This window comes from Triticum dicoccoides, chromosome 4B (assembly GCF_002162155.2).
Source record: "Triticum dicoccoides isolate Atlit2015 ecotype Zavitan chromosome 4B, WEW_v2.0, whole genome shotgun sequence".
Classification (NCBI taxonomy): Eukaryota; Viridiplantae; Streptophyta; class Magnoliopsida; order Poales; family Poaceae; genus Triticum; species Triticum dicoccoides.
In genome coordinates, this window is record NC_041387.1 from 62463060 (window position 1) to 62484487 (window position 21428).

At 42.2% G+C, this 21428-nt stretch overlaps 2 protein-coding genes across 4 annotated transcripts in view; both read left to right on the plus strand.

Moving 5' to 3' along the window:
• Positions 1-78: 78 nt before the first annotated feature.
• LOC119295015 (serine/threonine-protein kinase SMG1-like) lies at positions 79-17777 on the plus strand. Of its 3 annotated transcripts, none has more exons than XR_005143666.1 (16): positions 79-4888; positions 4966-5154; positions 5261-5375; positions 6118-7171; positions 8158-8605; positions 8776-8829; positions 8923-11755; positions 11960-12073; positions 12193-12323; positions 12652-12744; positions 13042-13314; positions 13452-13998; positions 14480-14555; positions 14653-14783; positions 17028-17120; positions 17217-17777. XR_005143666.1 is itself a non-coding variant. In XM_037573332.1 (15 exons), the coding sequence occupies exons 1-14, from the start codon at positions 398-400 to the stop codon at positions 14750-14752; spliced, it is 10518 nt and encodes a 3505-aa protein (XP_037429229.1). In that variant the 5' UTR covers positions 80-397; the 3' UTR covers positions 14753-14796; positions 15804-15972. The 3 variants fall into 3 exon arrangements, 1 of the variants encoding a protein (XP_037429229.1); XR_005143665.1 differs by having other exon boundaries at positions 80-4888; positions 14653-14796; XM_037573332.1 differs by lacking the exons at positions 17028-17120; positions 17217-17777 and adding an exon at positions 15804-15972 and having other exon boundaries at positions 80-4888; positions 14653-14796.
• A 1329-nt stretch (positions 17778-19106) lies between these two features.
• Positions 19107-21428, plus strand: part of LOC119295016 (serine hydroxymethyltransferase 1, mitochondrial) — a 4929-nt gene continuing 2607 nt past the window's right edge. The window contains exons 1-8 of the mRNA XM_037573333.1: positions 19107-19271; positions 19393-19431; positions 19550-19636; positions 19727-19848; positions 19971-20047; positions 20588-20712; positions 20973-21065; positions 21330-21422. Of these exons, the coding sequence (XP_037429230.1) occupies positions 19194-19271; positions 19393-19431; positions 19550-19636; positions 19727-19848; positions 19971-20047; positions 20588-20712; positions 20973-21065; positions 21330-21422 (714 nt within the window). The 5' untranslated portion in view covers positions 19107-19193. The remainder of the gene's footprint in view (positions 19272-19392; positions 19432-19549; positions 19637-19726; positions 19849-19970; positions 20048-20587; positions 20713-20972; positions 21066-21329; positions 21423-21428) is intronic.

Consider the following 21428-nt stretch of genomic DNA (forward strand, 5'->3'; position numbering starts at 1 on the left):
CTGTATGTAGGTAACGCGATTCTACTCACCTCCTCGTTCGTGTCTGTTGCGCAGGTCCTACGCCGTGCGGCGCGCCGCCGTGGCGGCCTACGCGGCGCTCAGCGCGGTGCTGTGCGCGCACGAGGCGCCCGGGGGCCTTCCGGACGGGTTCGTCGCCTGGGCGCTGCCGCTCCTGGGGGAGCCCGCCTCGGCCGCCCTCGTCGCCGAGGGGCTCAGGGAGCTCCTGGCCACCGGGGATGCGCACGCGGTCGAGCGTTTCGTGCCACCACTCCTCGCCGCCTGCCGTGACGTGCTCGAGGATGAGCGGACCTCGCTCGCTGTGCTCAGGTGCCTGCTCGGCCTGCTCACGCTCGTCGCCGCCAAGTTCCCCCACTGCTTCCGGCCGCAATTCGTCGATATGGTGGACTTGCTCCTTGGGTGGGTGTTCGTCCCAGACCTTGCCGAAACCGATTGCCGCACCATCGTGGATAGTTTCTCGCAGTTCCAGTGGCACTGGCTCGGTAATCTGCAGTTCTCCCTTGGACTGTTGCCCAAGTTCTTGGCTGATATGGAGGTCCTTGTGCATGATCCCAACCTTGCGGCCAGCCATAACTCTGGCCGGCTTCGTCCGCTCTTTGCTTGCTTCTCGACGGTGTTGCAGATCATGGCATCTGGTGTGGCAGAGAGAAATAATCTGAGAGAACTTGTAGTAGGGCCACTTGAAGCGTTGGCTCCTCAGCTTTTAAGGTGTGCATCAGTGATAGCTTCCAAGATTGGCTGGTCTGAGAGGATGGAAGAAGCATCCAGATGTTTGGTCTTGCTCGCAGAGATTCTGCAGGAAAGGTTCGCCAAGTTCTATGCTATGTTTGTGGATGTGTTGGCACAGAGTTTGGATAATGCGTCGTCACTACAGTTGGTGGTAGCACTTAAGACTAACCTGCAAGTGTTGTCACTTCAAAATTTGGGGCTCCATTCGGCTGCTGTGGAGCACTTGCTTGAATTCAGCTCACTTTTATCTCGGCTCCGTCTTCACCCAAACCACAATGTGGTTGTAAATTCAGCATCCACTTATCTTTTTTGTCTGCAGCATGGATTGGAAGATGTAGCTGAGCAAGCAATTGCATCATTGATGAAAGAGTTGGAACTATTGAAATTTCTGCTTGAGAACATGCAAGTAAGCTACACTGGTATCCAGAGTCACTCCTTAGAGAACAACACTCCAGTAGGGTATTCAGAGCATCAGTTGCTTTCTTTAATGAAATTCGATTTGAAGATTCTACTGGCCACTATTTCAGCTGATTCTGAAAAGATTGACAGGAGAGTACCTATGCTGACATCATTCATTTCAGAGAAGCTTGACCCATTTGGCACCCCGTTTCATAATTTCCTTGAGATGCAGTTTCAGATTTTCTCTACACTTCACAGACTGAGCAATGTGGAACTGTCAATTAATATTGAAACATCTGAAGAATTTAAAAGAGGCTCTGGTGATTCAGGCAGTCAAACTCAGATAGATAATGAATCAAGGAAGTTTTTTTGTGACTGTAAAATGAAGTTCATGCATAAATATGGAAAACACATAGTGCGTGGCCTTAGTGCATCATCATCCATGACACTGAAATTAGACGCTTTAGATTGGATAGATTCTTTCGCGAAACTGGTTCTTGCCATGGAAAGGGATCTGAACAAGACCAGTCTCTCTTATGAGTTTGGGGATGCTACCCTTCCGAATATTATTCTCTTCACTATCTTGGATTGCGCTTATGATAGGGAGACTAAAGTAAGATGCCATGTTGCGTTATCCTTGGAAGCACTTTTTCTTGGTAGGCTCATCAATCCCATGAGCTTCTCAGTTGTCTCACAGGTTCTTCTTGACAAGCTCAGTGATCCAGACAATGCTGTAAAAAATGGATTTCTGAGGTTATTTTCAATTGCTTTGCCTATTACAACATACACATTTGGCTTCCTTGAGGATGGATATAGTTATCAGAATTGCCTAGGTATTTCTAACATTACCAAGCACTGCATGAGTTTGAGGCATGTGCTTGCTGTGAAACAACAGCCTAGGAAACTTCACTGGCAGCAGCTTGTTTCTATTCTGAGTTACCTTTCCCTCAGATTGAAGTTGCCTCTTTCTTCTTGGGTTCAACGGCTGGTCTTTAGTTACCGCGGCAAGAAAGATATGTTTTCTGGTCAAATTGATGTCTCTGGAGATACTGATTGGAATGAATTATTCAAAGGGCCCGATGTGGACATAACTATTATTGATAGGATATATTCAGTGAACAATCTTGCTGCAGTTTGGTGGGGCATCCATGAAGCTGCTCGGCACTGCATAAACCTTCGGCTTCGAACTCATCTTGGTGGCCCCACACAGACATTTGCTGCTTTAGAACGCATGCTTTTGGATGTACCAAATTTATTGGCACTGGAAACTAACGAAGGTGAAGGCAGGTATATAGGACCATCTGACATATCCCTATTACCTATGCGCCTGCTATTGGATTTTGTTGAGGCATTAAAGAAATATGTTTATAATGCGTATGAAGGTTCCTTTGTTCTACCAGCCCCTCCAAAGGCAAGTTCCTTGTTTTTCCGAGCGAACAAACGAGTCTGTGAAGAGTGGTTTTCTCGAATCTGTGATCCAATGCTGAATGCAGGACTAGCTTTGCAGTGCAGCGATGCAGTCATTCAGTACTGCTCATCTCGGTTACTAGATCTCAGAAACATTGCTGCATCATCCCTCAAGGACAACAGCCGCATGGGAGGAGCTACTGAAAGTAATCATGCTTTTAGAGAGAGGTTAGAAATGGATATTCTGAAGGTTTTGCGACATGCTTCTCTGGCATTGTGCAGGTGTCATGAAACAGACGCCTTGGTTGGACTCCAGAGGTGGGCTGTATCAACATTCTACACATACTTTGAGCAGGAAAAGCAACTAACACGGGGTGTATCTGATACCCACAAGCACTTTTCCTGGATGTCAGGACTCATCTATCAATCCCAGGGGCAGTATGAAAAGGCTGCTGCACATTATTCTCATCTCTTGCAGTCTGAGGAAGCCCTTACCTCCATGGATTCTGATGTCATCCAGTACATCATAGCACGTGTTATTGAGTGCTACACAGCTCTGTCTGACTGGAAATGCTTGGAGGGCTGGCTTGCAGAGTTACAAGAGCTCCGTGCTGTACATGCTGGCAAACCTTATTCAGGTGCTTTAACGAGTGCTGGCAATGAGCTTAATGCTATTCATGCAATGGCATGTTTTGATGAGGGTGACTTCCATTCAGCTTGGAGTTATCTTGATTTGACTCCTAAAAGCAGCAGCGAGCTTACCCTCGATCCCAAGGTTGCACTTGAGAGAAGTGAATTAATGCTCCTGCGTGGAATGCTTCAATCTGACAGCAAGCCTGACAAGGCAAGAGAGGATCTTGATAAGGCTAAATTGATGTTGGATGAAGCACTCTCTGTGGCCCCTCTCAATGGATTGACTGATGCTGCAGCATGTGCTGGCCAGCTTCATTGCATCTTTGCATTTGAAGAGGCCACTGGGTTGACGTGCCAAGATGGACCTAATCAACCACCAGCGCCCATGGATTATTTACTGAGACTATTGCAGGATCCTATTGACAGGATCCATCAAGATTGCAGTATGTGGCTGAAGGTCTTTAAAGTGTATCGTACTGCACATCCATCTTCATTACCTACTCTTCTTCTATGTCGCAAGCTTGCTAGTCTTGCTAGAAAGCAGACCAACTTTATGTTAGCTGGCCGCTTAAACCAGTACCTCATAAACCATCCTTTGGAATCATCTGATGAGACGGACAAGGAAATGCTTACTTTGAACATTAAGTATGAAGGTGCCTTGCTGAAGCATTGCGAAGGAAACAATGAGGAGGCTTTAACTGATCTGTGGTCACTGGTTCGTGCTAATGTTCTTTCTTCAGCTAGTGATTCATCTGGCATTGGCGATTCACTTATTGCTAAGGCGTGTCTGAAACTCTCGACCTGGATGGAGGAGAGTTCAACTTCCACTCTGAATATGATCGTTCCAAAGGTGGTAAAAGATTTTAGTGATTTTGATGGCTTTCGAAATGGGTCAGAGAAACTTTTGTCTGGTGACAGTGGGTCAGTTTCTACTGCAAACTGTCATGTGCTTGCCCAAGAAATCATAGGCAGTGCTCGAAAGATATCCTGGCAACTTTGTCCCAGTATGGGCAAGGCGTGGCTTTCTTATGCATCTTGGTGCTTTACTCATGCCAATCACTCTCTATCTGGATCCGATTCAAATTTGCAGAACAGTTTGTCCTCCATTCTCCAATCTGAACTTTCTCCAGACAGATTTCACTTGACAGATAATGAGAAGTCTGAGGTGGAGCAAACAATAAGAAGTTTCTATGCTGATATATCTGCAAATTATGTCGATCATAATTCCTTAGCGACAACAGGGTACAGCAACAATTCTGAGCAGGAGTATCCCATGACCATGATAATTGAACAGGCAACTCAACTGTTAGAAACTGCAGCCAGAGCACCAGGTTTTGAGGCCAGTGATGGTGAAGGTGCCTATGCACTGCTATCATCAGAGCTTAAAGTTCTCTTTGGTAAATGCGATTCTACAATGGACAGTGCCATGCCTTTGATTAACAATCTTACTGAAATTTGGTGGTCTTTAAGGAAAAGGAGGGTATCACTCTTTGGGCATGCTGCAAATGCTTATTTTCAGTACCTTTCTCATTCATCAATTGAGATTCAACCTTCATATCAGCGTGATGCCTTGAAAGGGAAAACTAGGGGCTACACTTTGAGAGCATTGTTGTATCTCCTCCATATAATTTTGAACTATGGGGTGGAGCTGAAGGAAACACTTGAAAGTGGGCTTTCAACAGTTCCTTTGTTGCCATGGCAGGTAAATGATGATAGTGGCGCATCTATTCTATAATTATGATAAGGTTAGTGTATAATTATATGTTTGGATCCATGCAGGAGATCATACCACAACTTTTTGCTCGCTTGAGTTCCCACCCAGAGAAGATAGTAAGGAAACAGTTGGAGAGCATATTGGTGAAGCTAGGGAAACTTTCTCCTTATTCTATAGTATATCCTACATTAGTTGATATCAATGCCTGTGAAGGAGAACCTTCTGAGGAGCTTCAGCAAATATTGAACTTTCTGGTATGATGTTTCGTATGCTACTTATACTATGATTATCTGCTTTAGGCTATGATGATATATGCATGCTACTTCTGTATTTTGAACACTTTCTGTTTTTCTTTCATAGGTTAAGCTGTACCCCAAATTAATTAAGGATGTTAAGCTTGTAATTGATGAGCTAGGAATGATAACCGTTCTGTGGGAGGAACAATGGCTGAGTACCTTACAAGATCTCCATTCAGGTAAGCCTCCCCTCGACTTCTGCAGTTCTGTGAAATCAGCTACCCAAGGCAGGCTTCCATGGAAAATGGACACACTTACATAAGAATTAGCTTATGCTCCAGCTTGACATTGTTGTGCTTACTATAGAATCTAGTTAGTTAAAGGGAGCCTTTACCGAACGAAGTAAAATACTTCCGTGCCATAAGAAAGATGTTGTTGGTTATGTAAGAAGTAAAACACAGTTTTCTTTTCTTCAAAGCCGCTGCAATTCCAAATACACCCTAAGGTCTAAGCCCCAGTTAGTAACCATTATTTTTTCTTGTTCTGATTTTTGAATTAAGTGTTCCTGTAGAGTTAATTACCAAATTCCTCTTGTTAACTAGATTGCAATACAAATCCTGAAAAATATTGTTGCATAGGATCTCTAGAATGGTGCCTCTTGAGTTTTTATGAGATCCTTTAGCTTACTAAGTTTCAATACTGTAAGAATGCTTGCTTGCACGGCAAATGACATTTCCTCCTCACTTGCAATGTACCATTCTAGAAGTTAGGTTGGAGGTTGTCTACTTTAACTGTTGCATTAAATTTAATCTGTCTGTACAATGGTTCATGTCTGGTATATGCTTTTGTTTACTTGTTTGTACAAACCTGCATTTAGAAACTTTATGACCAAATAACCAGTAACCACATATTCATATCTAATATACTTTGAGTATTAGTTTGTTGTGTTTTTGATGGGACATTTTTTATGTTGCTATGTAGATGTCTTAAGGAGAATCAATATACTTAAGGAGGAAGCTGCAAGGGTTGCTGCAAATTCTACACTGACTTCAGCTGAAAAGAACAAGATCAATGCTGCAAAATATTCTGCTATTATGACTCCAATTGTTGTAGCCTTGGAACGTCGTTTAGCATCCACATCCCGTGAACCAAGAACACCCCATGAGACGTGGTTCCATAAGGAATATAACGCTCAGCTGAGATCTGCAATCACAAGCCTTAAGGTGCCCCCTGGATCTCCAGCAGCATTAGGAGAGATTTGGCGGCCTTTTGATTCAATTGCAGCTTCTTTAGTCAGTCATCAAAGAAAGTCATGCGTATTGTTAAGTGAAATTGCTCCACAGCTAGCAACTTTGTCAACCTCTGACATTCCAATGCCTGGTTTTGAGAAGCAGATACTTGATTCCTCGGAATCTTTTTTTGCTGGAAATCATGGCACGGTTACAGTATCTTCTTTCTGCAAAGAAGTTACAATACTTTCTACAAAGACAAGACCTAAGAAGCTCGCCTTGCAAGGATCAGACGGACAGAAGTATATTTATCTTCTCAAGGGACGGGAGGATCTACGTCTTGATTCTCGGATCATGCAGCTTCTGGAGGCGATAAATAGCTTCTTGCATTCATCTTCTGACACTCGAAGTCGAAATATTGCAATACGATTTTATTCTGTTACACCAATTAGTGGACGAGCTGGGTTAATCCAGTGGGTAGAAAATGTAAGCAGCATATACAATGTGTACAAGTCATGGCAAAAACGTACTCAGGCGGCACAGGCACAGCTTTCTTCAGTTAGCACTGGTAACATTCACAACTCAGTACCTCATGTTCCCCGTCCTAGTGATATGTTCTATGGAAAAATAATACCAGCACTGAAAGAAAAAGGGATCAAAAGAGTAATCTCACGAAGAGATTGGCCACTAGACGTTAAGAAAAAAGTTCTGTTGGAGCTTATGAAGGAGACTCCAAAGCAGATTCTGTGGCAAGAAATGTGGTGTTCAAGTGAGGGCTTCAAAAACTTCAACTCAAAAGTAAAGAGGTATGTATGGTGCATGGTACTTCTGCATTGAGCACTCTATTTACATTTACCAAGTGTCCTTTGTTTCCACTGCTAGGCAAAATAAAAGTACGAATTTGAGAGTTTTTACTTTTATTGTACTACTAAAAGTCTGTCCAGGCTTTTCTGCTGGTTGTCATTCTCATGAAGAATATGCCCACTTTGAGCATAGATGGCATATTTGAAACTGAAAATTATGTTGTCAGTTAAGTCGTTGCTCTTAAGCCCTACTGACTCCTTCCTTACAAAAAATTGAAAGAAGAGGGAAATCGCTACTCTTTTCCAGAGGGAACCACATAAAAGTTATGCCGAGTTAAATAATTGTGCAAGTCCCTAGTGAATTGGGATCTGGGGAGGCTGAGACAAGCTCTTCAGGGTGCTATCACTGTTGACAAGCTTCCCTATGAGTTTAACAATGTACATGCCACATAGTTTCCATGATGTAGATTCTAGCGGTGGGGTTAGACAGGGCTAGAGTCAAACCTTCATCGCCAGGGCAGTGGCATATGCAGAGATTAGAGGAAGATTTTTTAGCCTAGCGACTCAATCCGTCAAGTTGAGCCCCACCTCAGTTTTATTCCTGGAATCACCTCTGATATATCATTCATGTAACTTTTTTCTTGTATGTTAATTATGGATTTTCAGATTGTAATTTTGGCGGGAACTAAGATCATATGTTTTGTACTAGTATAAGTAGCGATTTGTGAAGCAACACGTGCCCACAAATTATTTATCAATACATACATAAATGGTAACTGGAACATCAGGAAACCAAGAGTGCCTTGAGGCTATTTTAGTAACTAGTTTGTTCACCATAGCACATTCATCAAGATATCTTAGTTTTGCAAAATAGAGCTCTACAATATATCTTACAAGAGTAGTAACTGAAGATTCCTTTCGTCTATTATTTTCGACAGAAGTTCTTATTATCCGTGAGTGCTTAGCTATCAATCTTTTTCCTGTTGCAGATTCTCTAGCAGTCTAGCGGCTATGAGCATGGTTGGCCATATCCTGGGCCTGGGAGATAGGCATTTAGACAATATCCTTATGGACTTTAGCAATGGTGATGTGGTTCACATAGATTACAATATATGCTTTGATAAAGGGAAAAGGTTGAAGATTCCAGAAATCGTTCCGTTCCGTCTTACTCAAACTATTGAATCAGCCTTGGGATTGTCTGGAGTTGAAGGTGTCTTTAGAGCTACCTGTGAGGCAGTTATGGGTGCCCTCTTGAAGAACAAAGATATCATCTTAATGTTAATGGAAGTATTTGTTTGGGACCCATTGATTGAGTGGACACGCGGAAATATGCAAGATGAAGCTGGAATAGCTGGTGAAGAGAAGAAAGGAATGGAATTAGCAGTTAGTTTAAGCTTGTTCTCTTCTAGGATTCAAGAAAGTCGTGTTCCGTTGCAGGTAATTGTCTCTTGGAGTTGGAAATTTTCTTTTGCCTCTTGGCAGCAATATTTTAGAATGATGCGTCAGGCATATTTGCAGTTCTAGCCTCTGTTAAATCAATGAGTTCCGAGTTATTTTTTAAGGATATAATTTATTCCCGGTCTAACTGAACTGTTTGTGTTGTTCAGGAGCATCAGGATCTTTTCGTGACTAACTTGCCAGCTACAGTATCTGTTCTAAAGGTATTCCTTTTTAACTTTGTAACCACAAAGTGGAAATATCTCAAATAACATATTTGAATCACCTGATTTTTGTTTTATTCTCACTATATGCAGACATTCTTGGATACTCTAGATCAGTATGAGGTTAAATCTGCTATATTTTATCATGCTGAGAAAGAGAGGTCCAGTGCTTTACATAATGAAACGTCAGCAAAGTCAATCCTTGCCGAGGCCACTTCAGTTGCTGAAAAATCCCGCACTTCTTTTGAGCTTCATGCTCATGAATTAGCAGAAGCAAAAACATCGACAGTTGACGAAGCTAACACACTTGCAATATGGGTGGAAAAACATGGAAGGGTTCTTGAGGCCATACGGGACAATTCGATTACAGGTTCGGAGCTATTAATGAAACTAGACAGCAAGGATGAGGCCTTGAGCCTTATTTCAGCTGTCCTTGTATCTGGTGTCCCCCTTACGGTTGTACCAGAGCCAACTAGAGAACATTGCTATGAGTTGGACAGGGAGGTCTCTGAACTAATTACTGAGTTGCATGATGGGCGGTCCTCTGCTTTACAGGCACTTGGTGAGTATGCTTTAATCTTGCAGCAAGTTCTTCCAGTTAACTACATCACAACCAGTCCAATTACTGGTTGGGCACAAGCTTTGCAGCTATCTGTAACCAGTGCATCACAAGACATGCTTTCTCTTTCCAAAAGGCAGGCTGCAGAAGTCATTGCTAAGGTTCAGGGCGAAGGTAGTAATCTAGTACAGCAAAGATACCGGGATCTCTTAAATCAAATGGAAAGTTATGTTGCATGTGTGGAAAGAATTATGAGGGAATGTTCTGAATTGATGAGTTCTGTTGGATCGGATAACGAAGCACAGTCTAAAGATCGGATACTTTCTGCATTCATAAACTCTGTTCAATTGTCATCACAAAAGAATGATGAGGACGCTGTTCCTTCTTCGCTGGCAGATAATTTGGAGGTCAAACCTCCAGCCCAGGAGGATGTAAAAGAGAAAGCAAGTAAGGTTCTATCTGTTCTTGGGATCGCTGTGAGTCAGTTATACAGTGGCATTAGAGTCAGAGTGTCTGAACTCTCAACTAAAGCTGTTGGGATAACTAAGTTTAGGACAGATGAAGCTGGTCTTCAAGCTGATGCTGGAATGAGTCTGCAATTGTTTGATCAGCAGATCGAAAAATGTGCATTACTTTCTGGATTTGTGAAGGAAGTGCATGAAGTGATGGGGACAAAATTAGGTGAAATAAACGCTGATTATCTGAAGCATCGGCCTGGACAATGGGCTTATCCGTTTCAGGCCATTTTGCACTCAAGTACCAACATGATTGAGCAAATGACCGAAGTTTTTCTTCCAGAAATTATTAGATCGTTTGTCTCGTACAATTCGGAGGTAATGGAAGCCTTTGGTTCAATTTCTCGGATACGTGGTTCTGTTGACACAGCTCTAGAGAAGTTGGCTGAGGTAGAACTTGAGAGAACATCACTTACTGAACTGGAACAGAGCTACTTTGTGGAAGTTGGCCGAATCACTGAGCAGCAAGTAGCTCTTGAAGAAGCTGCCATGAGGGGTAGAGACCATCTATCCTGGGAAGAAGCAGAGGAACTAGCTTCACAGGAGGAAGCCTGTAGAGCACAGTTGGAACAACTTCAGAAAACTTGGAGCCAGAAAGATATGAGAATTTCATCAGTTTTGAAAGTAGAAGCCAGTGTCATGAATTCTTTACTTTCTTCTGAAAAGTACTTCTCATCTTTGGTGAGTGCTGATCAGGAAAATGAATTTCATTTCAGAAGCAAGGCTCTGCTTTCAGTCTTGACAAAGCCCTTCGCTGACCTGGAATCTCTTGATCATATGCTATCATCTCGTGGCGCCTTCCCTTCCCACATGAGTGGACCAGTTTCTAATCTAAGAGAAGTTTTGGCTGCTAGTTCTTCATTATCTGATGTTATGTGGCCTTTATCTGGCTTATTGAAGGATCATGCTTTTTTTGTTTGGAAGCTCGGTTTGCTTGATTCAATTCTTGACTTGTGCATGCATGAGATTTCATCTTCTGTTGAGCACAGTTGTACTACCAACCAGCTTTACATTACTCTCAAAAAGAAGCTTGCGATCCATGTGGAAAATCAAGTTGGTCAATATATTCTGAAAAGGATTGCTCCTGCACTGATCCTACATTTAGACAAAGAAATTTGTGATTTGCTAGAAACAAGCCAAGGAAGAAGAGAATCAGGTCAACCTACTGCGGCTGTAGGAAGGGTTGCATTAATGCTTGAGGAGTACTGTAATGCTCATGAGACAGCTAGAGCTGCCCGGACTGCAGTTTCTCTAAAGCAAAGGCAATTAAATGACCTCACCGAGGCTTTACGCAAAATAATTTTGGAAATAGTTCAGGTTGAATGGCTGCATGATTTTTCGTCGCCTCATGCACAGAAGGCCAAGCTTTTCTCACAAAATATTCTTGGTGATGATAAGTTCATGTCTGTGCTTTTAAATTTGAGCAGAAGGAACTTGTTAGATAAGATCCAGTCTTCGATGTCGTTGATAACAAGATCAATTGAGTGTCTGCAAGCTTGTGAAAGCACTTCTGTTTCAGCTGAAGGCCAACTTGAGAGAGCAATGGGATGGGCCTGCGCCGGTCCAAATACTTCTGGAGCAGGCAGTTCAACTGCAAAGGGTTCAGGAATCCCCCCTGAGTTTCATGATCATCTATCGAAAAGGAGGAAATTGCTTGGGGGCATTCAAGAACAGGCATCTGACCTTGTTAAGTCTTGCACATCCGTTTTAGAGTTTGAAGCATCTAGAGATGGGCTTTACTTTGTTTCTGAGGATAAATCTTCTGGACAATCTACTGATAAGGGCAGGGCATGGCAGCAAACTTTCGTGAATCTACTGACACGTTTAGATGCAGCATACCATTCCTTTACATGTAAGTCGATTACTTTCTGTTTGTACTTTCATTACATACATGCTCAGAACTGTGAACGTGTTTACTTGTCATGAGGTCACCAATGTCTAGTCAGAAGTTAGAAGTTCTACATGATTTTGAATTTCTGATGCAATAGTTCCCCCTGCCTGATAGTATGAGTTCTTCTGTTTAATTGTTTTTCCATTTGTTCTTTGTTGCAAGCAGGTGCAGAACAAGACTGGAAATGTGGCCAGCTCAACATGGAAACTGCTGGAAAAGGCTTGTATTCAGCTACCAATCAACTTTCTGTAGTCTCTGTCAAGGCAAAATCTGCTTTAGGTCCGTCCTCTCCCACTTCTGGAATTGTTGTTTGCTTCTTTTATCATCCAATGTCGAAATTTGTAAGATTCCTTTTATTTTAATTCTTGTAGAATAATGCCATGTATATCTTGTCCCAGTTGATCTGCAGGATACTCTGGTAGACATGTATGAACGTGCTTGTGAAGTCAGTGTATCATTATCTGGATTCAAACATATTTCACAGGACCGCACTGCCTTGACTGCTGAATGTGGCTCCTTGCTCGAGGAGGTAAATCCGTGCATGATTTAATCCCATTTTGTTGACATATCTCTACTTTGACTGCATGGGAACTCCTAGTTGTGAATTCGGTTGTATGCTTTAAGGTTTGCAAGTTTAAATGGTCAGGAACTTTTAAGAGATTTTGTCTGCAGTTGAGGAACTAATATTGTTCAGCTTCATATCTGAAATGCTTTGATGATAAAAAAAATTATATTCTTCAGTTAAGTAAAACCTGGCAGTTAGATAGATATCTCATCTACGGTATGCATATCCTTTCTAGTTATTGGCAATTATTATTCGAAAACTTGCTCTTGATTTCCTGGCAAATTATTTACAGGTTTTGGCTATAGCAGAGGGGTTGCATGATGTCTACACTTTGGGAAAGGAAGCTGCTGCATTGCACAGTTCCCTTACGGCAAATATTTCCAAGGTTTGTCATGAATTTTTTCTATCAAATTTCCTCCCTTCAAGATCAATATAAATACTTGCACCTGGTTACTCATGGTAATATTTATCTTGTACATCACATGTGCATGCTGTTTGATGACTTTGATTGAGATTTTAATAATTCGGTACTGACATGGTGATGATATTTTTGGCTCTTAGAAGCAGTCCAGAGAAATGCTAAGCTTTATGCCTAGGACTCAGGAATACATGGCACCTTTAGTGTTTGGTAGAATATGATATTTTTTCTCTAATGAAAAAGCTTTGTTTTGATGCTTGGCAGGCAAATACGATCTTACTTCCACTTGAAGCTTTGTTGTCTGCTGATGTGGCTGTTCTGTCTGAAGCGATCTCAAAGGAAAGAGAGAAGAATAACACCAGTATGCCTCTTAGTCATGGAAAGGCATTATACCAATCTTACATCACTAGAGTAAGGGAAGCTTGCAAAAACATAGAGCCTGTGGTGCCCCTATTAACCGAATACGTGAAGGAGCTGCACTCCATGGTGATTAAGCTTGGACGCCTTTCAAGTCTTCATGCAGGGAATCTTCATAAGGTACTTAGCTAGGACATGTATACTTATGTCACAGACGCTTAATCTTTTTATTTATTTTTATGTTTTGATGCTTGACCTGAAATTTTCACATGTCTCTTGGTACATGTAATTTCACTCCGCGTTTCTCTTATTCACAGGCTTTAGAAGTTATTGAAGAAAGTGAAACTGAGAGATCACAGGATATGCCCTCTGCACGTCCAGATCTTCTGCAAAGTGATTCGTCAGTTGAGAAGGATAAAAGCTCTTCTGGAAGCAGGGAAGGTGTCTCTCAGGATTTGGTTATTGATACTGATGGTTCTCTACAAGATGAATGTTGGATTTCTCCACCAGAGCACTCATATACTAGCAGTTCCGGATGTACAACATTGTTGACCCAGCTTACTTCTGAGAATTTGGAGAAAATAGATGCCCTTTTGGACAGCGGGCCTGGAATAGAGGGTCCTGCTGCTAATAGTCAGCAAGCAAGAGATGGTAGAACTGATTCAGAATCAGACTCAAGTAGCAATAAGCAGGCGTTTTCAAACAATGTCACACAAGCTAGCAGTATTCATGTGGCTGAAACTTCTTTTGTGGAGGAGGGAAGAATTGAAACTGAGGATAACACTGGAGCCTTCAAACAGGTTAGAGGACAAGAATGTGACAGCAGTGACAATAAATCCTATTCAGATACTCGAATGACCAGAGGTAAGATATTGTCGTTGCCATTTATATTTTATTATTCCTATTTGAGGTCAAGTAGGTTGCTCTTCAACTTCTTGTAGCATTGTACAGTATATAGTATCCAACAACCCTCAGAGCATTGAACCTTGATTAAATTGTAAGTGCTCTGTCAGCACCATTTTAACACTGCATATAATTTTTCTTCAAGGAAGAACTAGCAATTATACATGCTGCAGAAAATATTTTCAGCACAACTTTTACTTTCTCAACCGTTTCTGTTTAATACTTAATCTTACTTCTCATCTGTACAAAAAATACTGATGCACGAAATGGATAAATTTAATATTTTCAAATTGCACCATTGCTACGTTAGATTGAATATTACAGATCATCATAAGACTTCCTATTTTCCTAGCTCGTTCTGTGTGAAATTTTCATGAAATATTAGGCCTTTAAGAGTTCTGAAGCTGAGACAGATTTATATTGATATGTTTCTGCTCCACAGGTAAAAATCCTTTTGCTCTGTCTATCCTGAAGCAAGTGGAACATAAGTTACATGGACGAGATATAGATGGTACCAGGTGAGCAAATAAGAGGGAAGAGTTTTAGTAGCCATCCAAATCTATTGCTGTATGTTATCCAGTTTTATTGATCTCATTCTCATATCATTCTCTTTAGGTCCTTGAAAATTTCGGAGCAAGTAGACTATCTTCTTAAGCAGGCGACAAGCATCGACAATTTGTGTAATATGTACGAGGGTTGGACACCTTGGATATGATTCAAATTTCACCGATACAACTTTCATCAATGTATGCTGTCCAGGTACTAGCTGAATATTCTGCTGAAGCCCTGTAGTAGCAACTCTTTTGTTCATCTGTATGTTTTTAAAATGCAAGATCTCCATGTAGGTGAGTGTAGATGTTACAAGCTAAGAATTGTCTTCATTTCTCCGCAGTCCGTTTGGTGACCTTCTTGAGATAGAAAGGAGCTGTTCAAACAGTGAAATCTCTGACAAAACCTGAGTAGTGACCTTGAGATAGAAAGGGCTGTTCAAACAGTAACAATTTCTAATGAAACTAAATTGACGTGCTCAGCACTGGCTCGGCCTTCTTTAGTCTTTAACCTGGATCAGTCAGTGCCTAATGGTCTAGTAATGAGACTTGCCAGTAAGCCTAGTGTACACTACAGGTTCCTAAACATGTAATGTTGCACCAGTCATGTCCGGAAACTTGTCCATTAAGTACTGATATGGTGGTGGAACAAACATCTGGTCATCTTACTTATCCAATAAGGGGACAACAAGAGGGGTCTTATTTATTCCAACGAGGGGACAAAAACAGGGTTTCAATAACTGCTCAGGATGATGTAAAACATTTATATTGTATCTTAGAAAACCAGAATGAGTCGGTAGATCCAAAACCAGAAAGTACTATTTCCACAGTTTTTCTCACCATGAAGGATCAGCTTAAGTCGAGGCCTCAATTGACATGTCTTCTGATATATTTTTTCCGTTTTGCTGTCAGTATCCAATCATCTAAGTTGATATTTCTGATTCCATTTTTAGTTCAGTGGCCATTTTAGCATAGGAACAGGTCTCTACTTTTGGTCCCTCAGCTATTGCCGACTTTAATTTTAACCGTGAACCTTTTACTCCAACTCTCAGAAATGAACAAATCTTATCCGAAGCTGGTTCGTGGGGTGGTTTTGCCATGTTTGCTAACAGTTATCAACCCTTCCACATAGGCTACCACATCATCAAGCTGACCCCATGTGTCAGCCTCTCTGTCTTCTCATCTTTGCATCTCTCCTTGCTGCATCCATCCAAGCAGGTGGCTATTCAGAAGGAGGCGGCGGCAGCGCTGCATGGGAATGTCCGAGTCAGCGTTGAAACTGGGACCTGGTATTCAGAAGGACCTGGTCTTATAACTCTACATGTCTGAGTCAACGTTGGCAAGGTAGAAGGATGATGATGAAGAGAATGAAAAAGATCAATTTTGGAGAAGAGTCAAAATGAATTTCATGGTGTTGCTAAAAAGAAGCTCACCAAGCTTGAGGAAGAAGGTGGCAGCCCCCTTCCTCTTCATATGAACGTGAAAGAGGATGGAGATAGGGGCACCAGTGGGGCGGCTTGCGGCTTCCTACCTTAAACTACGTACAGGTGCTTGCCACCAATTGACTGGGGCTGCAAACCAATGCCCGCGTTTGGTACATTGCGGCAGCCTGCACAAGCCTGCCAGCCATCACAACTGCCAAATAGAGGCATAGAGCTACAACAGGACTGCTGAAAACCATTTCCCAGATTTTGTCTCAGTCAGCAGAAAACCAGTTGGGAGAGGGCCAAGGGAGTAAAGTAAACTGATCCAAGAGTTCAAGGTTAAAAACAACCGGTTTCAGAGTTCAAGGTTGAAAAGTGAACTTCTGCAATAGTTAAGGGTTGAAAACTATAATGACACATAATCAAGAAAGCACTTACATAAACAGTTTCAGGACAAGCTATGCACAGTTCTGAAGTTGATTGACATAAAATAAACGGCGTTGAAGTTTACGGTGAAATTTAAACTCAGCCGATAGTTGAGGGATCAAAAGCAGGGGCTCAAGGGCGCAGGGTTGTTTTGCCCACATCCTGGGATGTCCACTGATCGGGCTTATGGCCTTGTAAAACTCACCTCCTAGCAGGATTGTACTCTCACCCACCTTTTCAATGCAATGAAGGCCCTTTGCGTTTCCAAAAAAAAAAAGGTTTTGCCATTTTTAGATAATTTAGTTTCCTTTTTTTAGATAATGTATAGTTTTGCTTGGCTATAGTTTTTGTTAATCCCAATCAGTTTTACTACCTTTTTTTTGCAAGGGACCTATGTGTTTTACCTAGCTACATTTTAATTGTTACATGTAATGCTTGACTTGCAACCGAATCACTTTCCTTGTTATGTTTTCACCTCCTTTTACCTGTGGGGAAATTCCCTTTTGTGCTCATTTTCAATTTTGACTTCTGTTTTTTAGAACTAGCTCTAAAATACAGGTGATTTACCCAAATCATGTTACCCCTTTTTCAGAGTTTCGGGCAGAAGACATTCCATGGCAAAAGCAGGATAGCATGCCAAGCAATTGTATGGTTGCTATGAATGACGGCGAGCCAAGTTAAAGAGGTTTGGCCGCACCTACTATTTTCACTGTTTCTGAAGCAAGGCTATGGTCATCTGTTTAACCATTTTTTTTAATATGGCTGCTTGCATTTGATCCAGCTCTGCAGGCGTCATTTATAAGACAGCGCGGCTCGACTTCCCTGCAGCATGTGGCATGAACGGCCTACGGATGCTTCCAAGCAGAGGAGGGGCACCACTTCGGTACTGTTGGCCTCTGCATCTCCAATGTTACGTTGCCATTCACATGCATTCTGGGATCCAGACAATGACATTGTGGAATGCTGAAGCTTAGCATGATATGAACGAAAATACCCTAAGCATTCGCAATTTGCATGGACACGCGGCGCGCTCACCCACAGGGATTCAAAATTGGTAAAGCTGTCAAATGTACATAATACGTTCCCTGTACATCTGATATTTTGGAAGCTCCTTTCCATGATCCAACTAGCATATTGGAAAGGGTAGGCGCTGGATATGCAACTGTGAAAATGCCGTTCGTATTCCACGACTCCTCGCGGATCAGATGTAAATAGAAATGTTCAATGTCGATCGATGATCACAGTATATTGATCGGAGTTAAATGCGAGTGTAGAGCTATTCAACATGCTAGTAATGGGAACGTATACTCCCAGATGAGATCCTTGCAGTAACTTATGTCCACTCTTGTTGCTTTCTGTTTTTTTTTTGTCTTTTTTGTGCAGGTGCAGATTGATTGGAAATCCTAAGCACAGCCTTGCAAAGTGACACGTTACTGGTAAGTTCGTGACAGGAGGAAAAAAAAGGAAATCTGCTGCTTATCATGATCAATCAATTCCTGTTCTCTTATTATTGTTATTATTTGAGTCGGAGATTGATCGCTTTATCTACATCCGAGTACGAACGCACGGCTTGTGGTCATGGGAAAGATAGGGCTCGGGTGGCCTGTATGCACGTAGGCAATGCAGCAACATCCTGGCCATGCCCTCTCCATATATCTTTTTCTTCTTCTGGCGGTGCTGTTAATTCATGCAGTTATTTTTTCTGATGCCCAGACATGCACCTAGTAAATATCTATTTAGTTGTGTACGGTATTTTTTATTTCTAATATGTTTTCTTTTCACAAGAAAACATATTTCCTTTCTTCCTGAGCTTAAAAAAAACACATTTCCGTTGTTTCTTTCATTTCTTTTAGTTTTTGAAAGAAATGTGGTGTCGCTTTCCTGGTGTTAGGTGATGGATGACAAAGTGCTGGGATATATAACATGGCAGTTGAGTGGCTGAGCTGCTGTTTCCTTTGCTATTTGGTGTCCCGCTCTCTGATTAGTGGCAGTTAAGTAACCACATGAGCTAGTTTTTAAAAGTAAATCCTCTGGGCCTCTAGGATCAGGATCGTTGTTTGGTTCGGCTTATTTTTCTCTGTGAAGAATCTTGTCTGCTCCGGTTGGTGGTGATGGGGATACTTTGAGCTAACACTCCCATAAACCAGAGTGAAATGCAGGGACGCCTGACCTGTGGGACCGGCATCCTTAACCCGTTACCAGCATCTGAATGCCTCATATTCGAATCTAGGCTGCTAGTAAAGGGCAAGTTTCGATGGTAACCAGAAAAAAAAATATACTTCCTCTGTTCACTATTATAAGGTGTTCTAGTAACGTTTTTTTTTGAATCAGATGTATATAGACATGTTTTAGTGCAGTAACCTCTTGCAAAAAGGGGAAACAAAAATTAAGAGCATCTAGCAAGTAAATGCCAAGTACCAATGGTAGCCAGATAAATTCCTGTTGAATTGAAAATCCCTAAAAAGACATATGGGCGTCATGGCAGTAGAGATATCATCCAACAGCAAATGAGAAAAAACAAAATCTCCAATTTCCATTTTCTAAAACCAAGAAAAAAAAAGGAAATTGCATATGGATTGAGGGGTTGGTGACGGTGATGCGTCTGGTGGATGCTGATCACTCAGCCCACATCTGCTGCCTCCAGTTAAAATAAAGGACGCTAGGCCATGCGATCCACTACCTCCCAAACCCGACACTCCAACCCCTACCGAGAGGTGCACGAGGAGGCCGCCCACCACCACCACCACCACCACCCACCATGGCCATGGCGACGGCGCTCCGCAAGCTCTCCGCCCGCGGCCAGCCCCTCTCCCGCCTCACGCCGCTCTACTCCATGGTATGCCGCCCTCCGCTCTTCTCCTTTCCTTCTTCTTATGAACCATTCTTGGCGGCGGTCCTCTGGTTTATCGGCGCCGCTCACGGTCATCCATTTTTCCTTGTTTGATTTGGCTTCGCAGGCGTCTCTGCCGGCGACGGAGGAGAGATCCGCAGTCACCGTATGTCCTCACCACCCACCCCGTGCCTATGCGCCCATTGCTCCCTGTCCGTTTGTCTGTTTGTTTGTTTGTTGCCCGTGCTTATCTTGTTTTCCCCCACTCCTCGCGTTGAGCGCAGTGGCCCAAGCAGTTGAACGCGCCGCTGGAGGAGGTCGACCCCGAGATTGCCGACATCATCGAGCTCGAGAAGGCCCGCCAATGGAAGGTCATCACTGCTCCCATGATTCGCTGTACTGTGCTCGGGCTCTTCTTCTCCAGGACATTTGCTGAATCGCGTCAGTCTGTCTGGTTGCAGGGGCTGGAGCTCATCCCGTCGGAGAACTTCACCTCCCTCTCGGTGATGCAGGCGGTGGGATCCGTCATGACCAACAAGTACAGCGAGGGGTACCCCGGCGCGAGATACTACGGTGGAAACGAGTGCGCTCTTGTTCCTTCTTTCTCTGTATTTATATATCTGAAGAATGCTTGGAGCAGAAATTGAATGGATGTGGGGGTCAATAATGTGGACTGGCGGTCGTTTTGGCTTTTCTTGCCTGCAGATACATTGATATGGCCGAGACGCTGTGCCAGAAACGTGCTTTGGAGGCTTTCAATTTGGACCCAGAGAAGTGGGGAGGTAAAATCTTGATGATGGTTTTATTCTTAATTTCCTTATCAGGTTCTCTCGTGTCCGGTAGAACTAACTAATGACTCTGCAGGATGTTTTTCTATAAATTCTATCATTTATGTGGACATAGGGTCATTAGTCTTTTTTTATACTGCTTTTGGTGATGCAAATGAGAGAGCAGAGTGAAAATAAATAAGATGCTCTGGTTCGAGCTAATCTTATTATGCTCTACAGTTGACACACTTTTACTTGATCGGAAATAGGGTAATGTTCTAAAGTAGTCTAGTCGTAAAGTAAACGGGTTAAGTCCACAGCAGGTTCTTAATTTGCTTAAGAAATTTCTGTTGGCATATGTGCATACACCATTTACAAACCAAAGTATGTTAGTCAATTTCAAAGCTTACATATGGTACACAGCTGGGATTAGACACTATCTGTACATTTTAAATATTTAGGTTGCATTGCTAACCACTATGTTCTTGGAGTGGTATTTGTCCTTCCACCAAATTGGGGGCGAGTTAACTGGATGACCAATTTCTGCCTCTGCAGTGAATGTGCAACCTCTATCGGGTTCACCTGCCAACTTCCATGTATACACTGCTCTGCTGAAGCCACATGATAGAATTATGGCTCTGGATCTTCCTCACGGTGGACATCTTTCCCATGGTTACCAGGTACATCTATCCGCTTCTTTATTATCAACCTATTGTTTTTTATTTCTCTGGTGGGGTGCAAGCATGATCAGCCATTGCTTGCTTGTTGCCATCTTTCTGTGTAGTTTGCTGTTTCTTTTGTTTTTTATATCTAGCATTAGATAAGCACTTCATACTGTAATGTAAAATACATACTAATAAGCTCATAATTCTCAATTATGTTTAGGTATGATGTTTGAGAAACTCCCATGGCTCAATGGTTCTTTTCTTGTTGTTTGCAGACTGACACAAAGAAAATCTCAGCAGTTTCAATATTCTTTGAGACAATGCCTTACAGACTGGATGAAAGCACTGGCTTGATTGATTATGACCAGGTGAACTCCTTATTTATTCATTTCATGTCATGGGAGTTTTGGGATCTCCCGATCAGTTTTAACATTACTTATGCATGTTTCGTGAAGTGGAAAAAGTGCGTACTTTTTGTTTTTTTAGCAACATTCAGCTAAAAGAAATGGTTTCTTACTGCATTGTCTAGGATATTTTCATTGTTATATGTCTCCTTCAGTAGTCAAATTATTTCAAGATGAATTATCTTAACTCCTTCATATGTTGCTAAGCTTCATTTGCTACTTCTGCAGTTGGAGAAAAGTGCCGTTCTTTTTAGGCCAAAGTTGATTGTTGCTGGTGCTAGTGCATATGCCCGCCTTTATGATTATAACCGCATGCGGAAGGCAAGT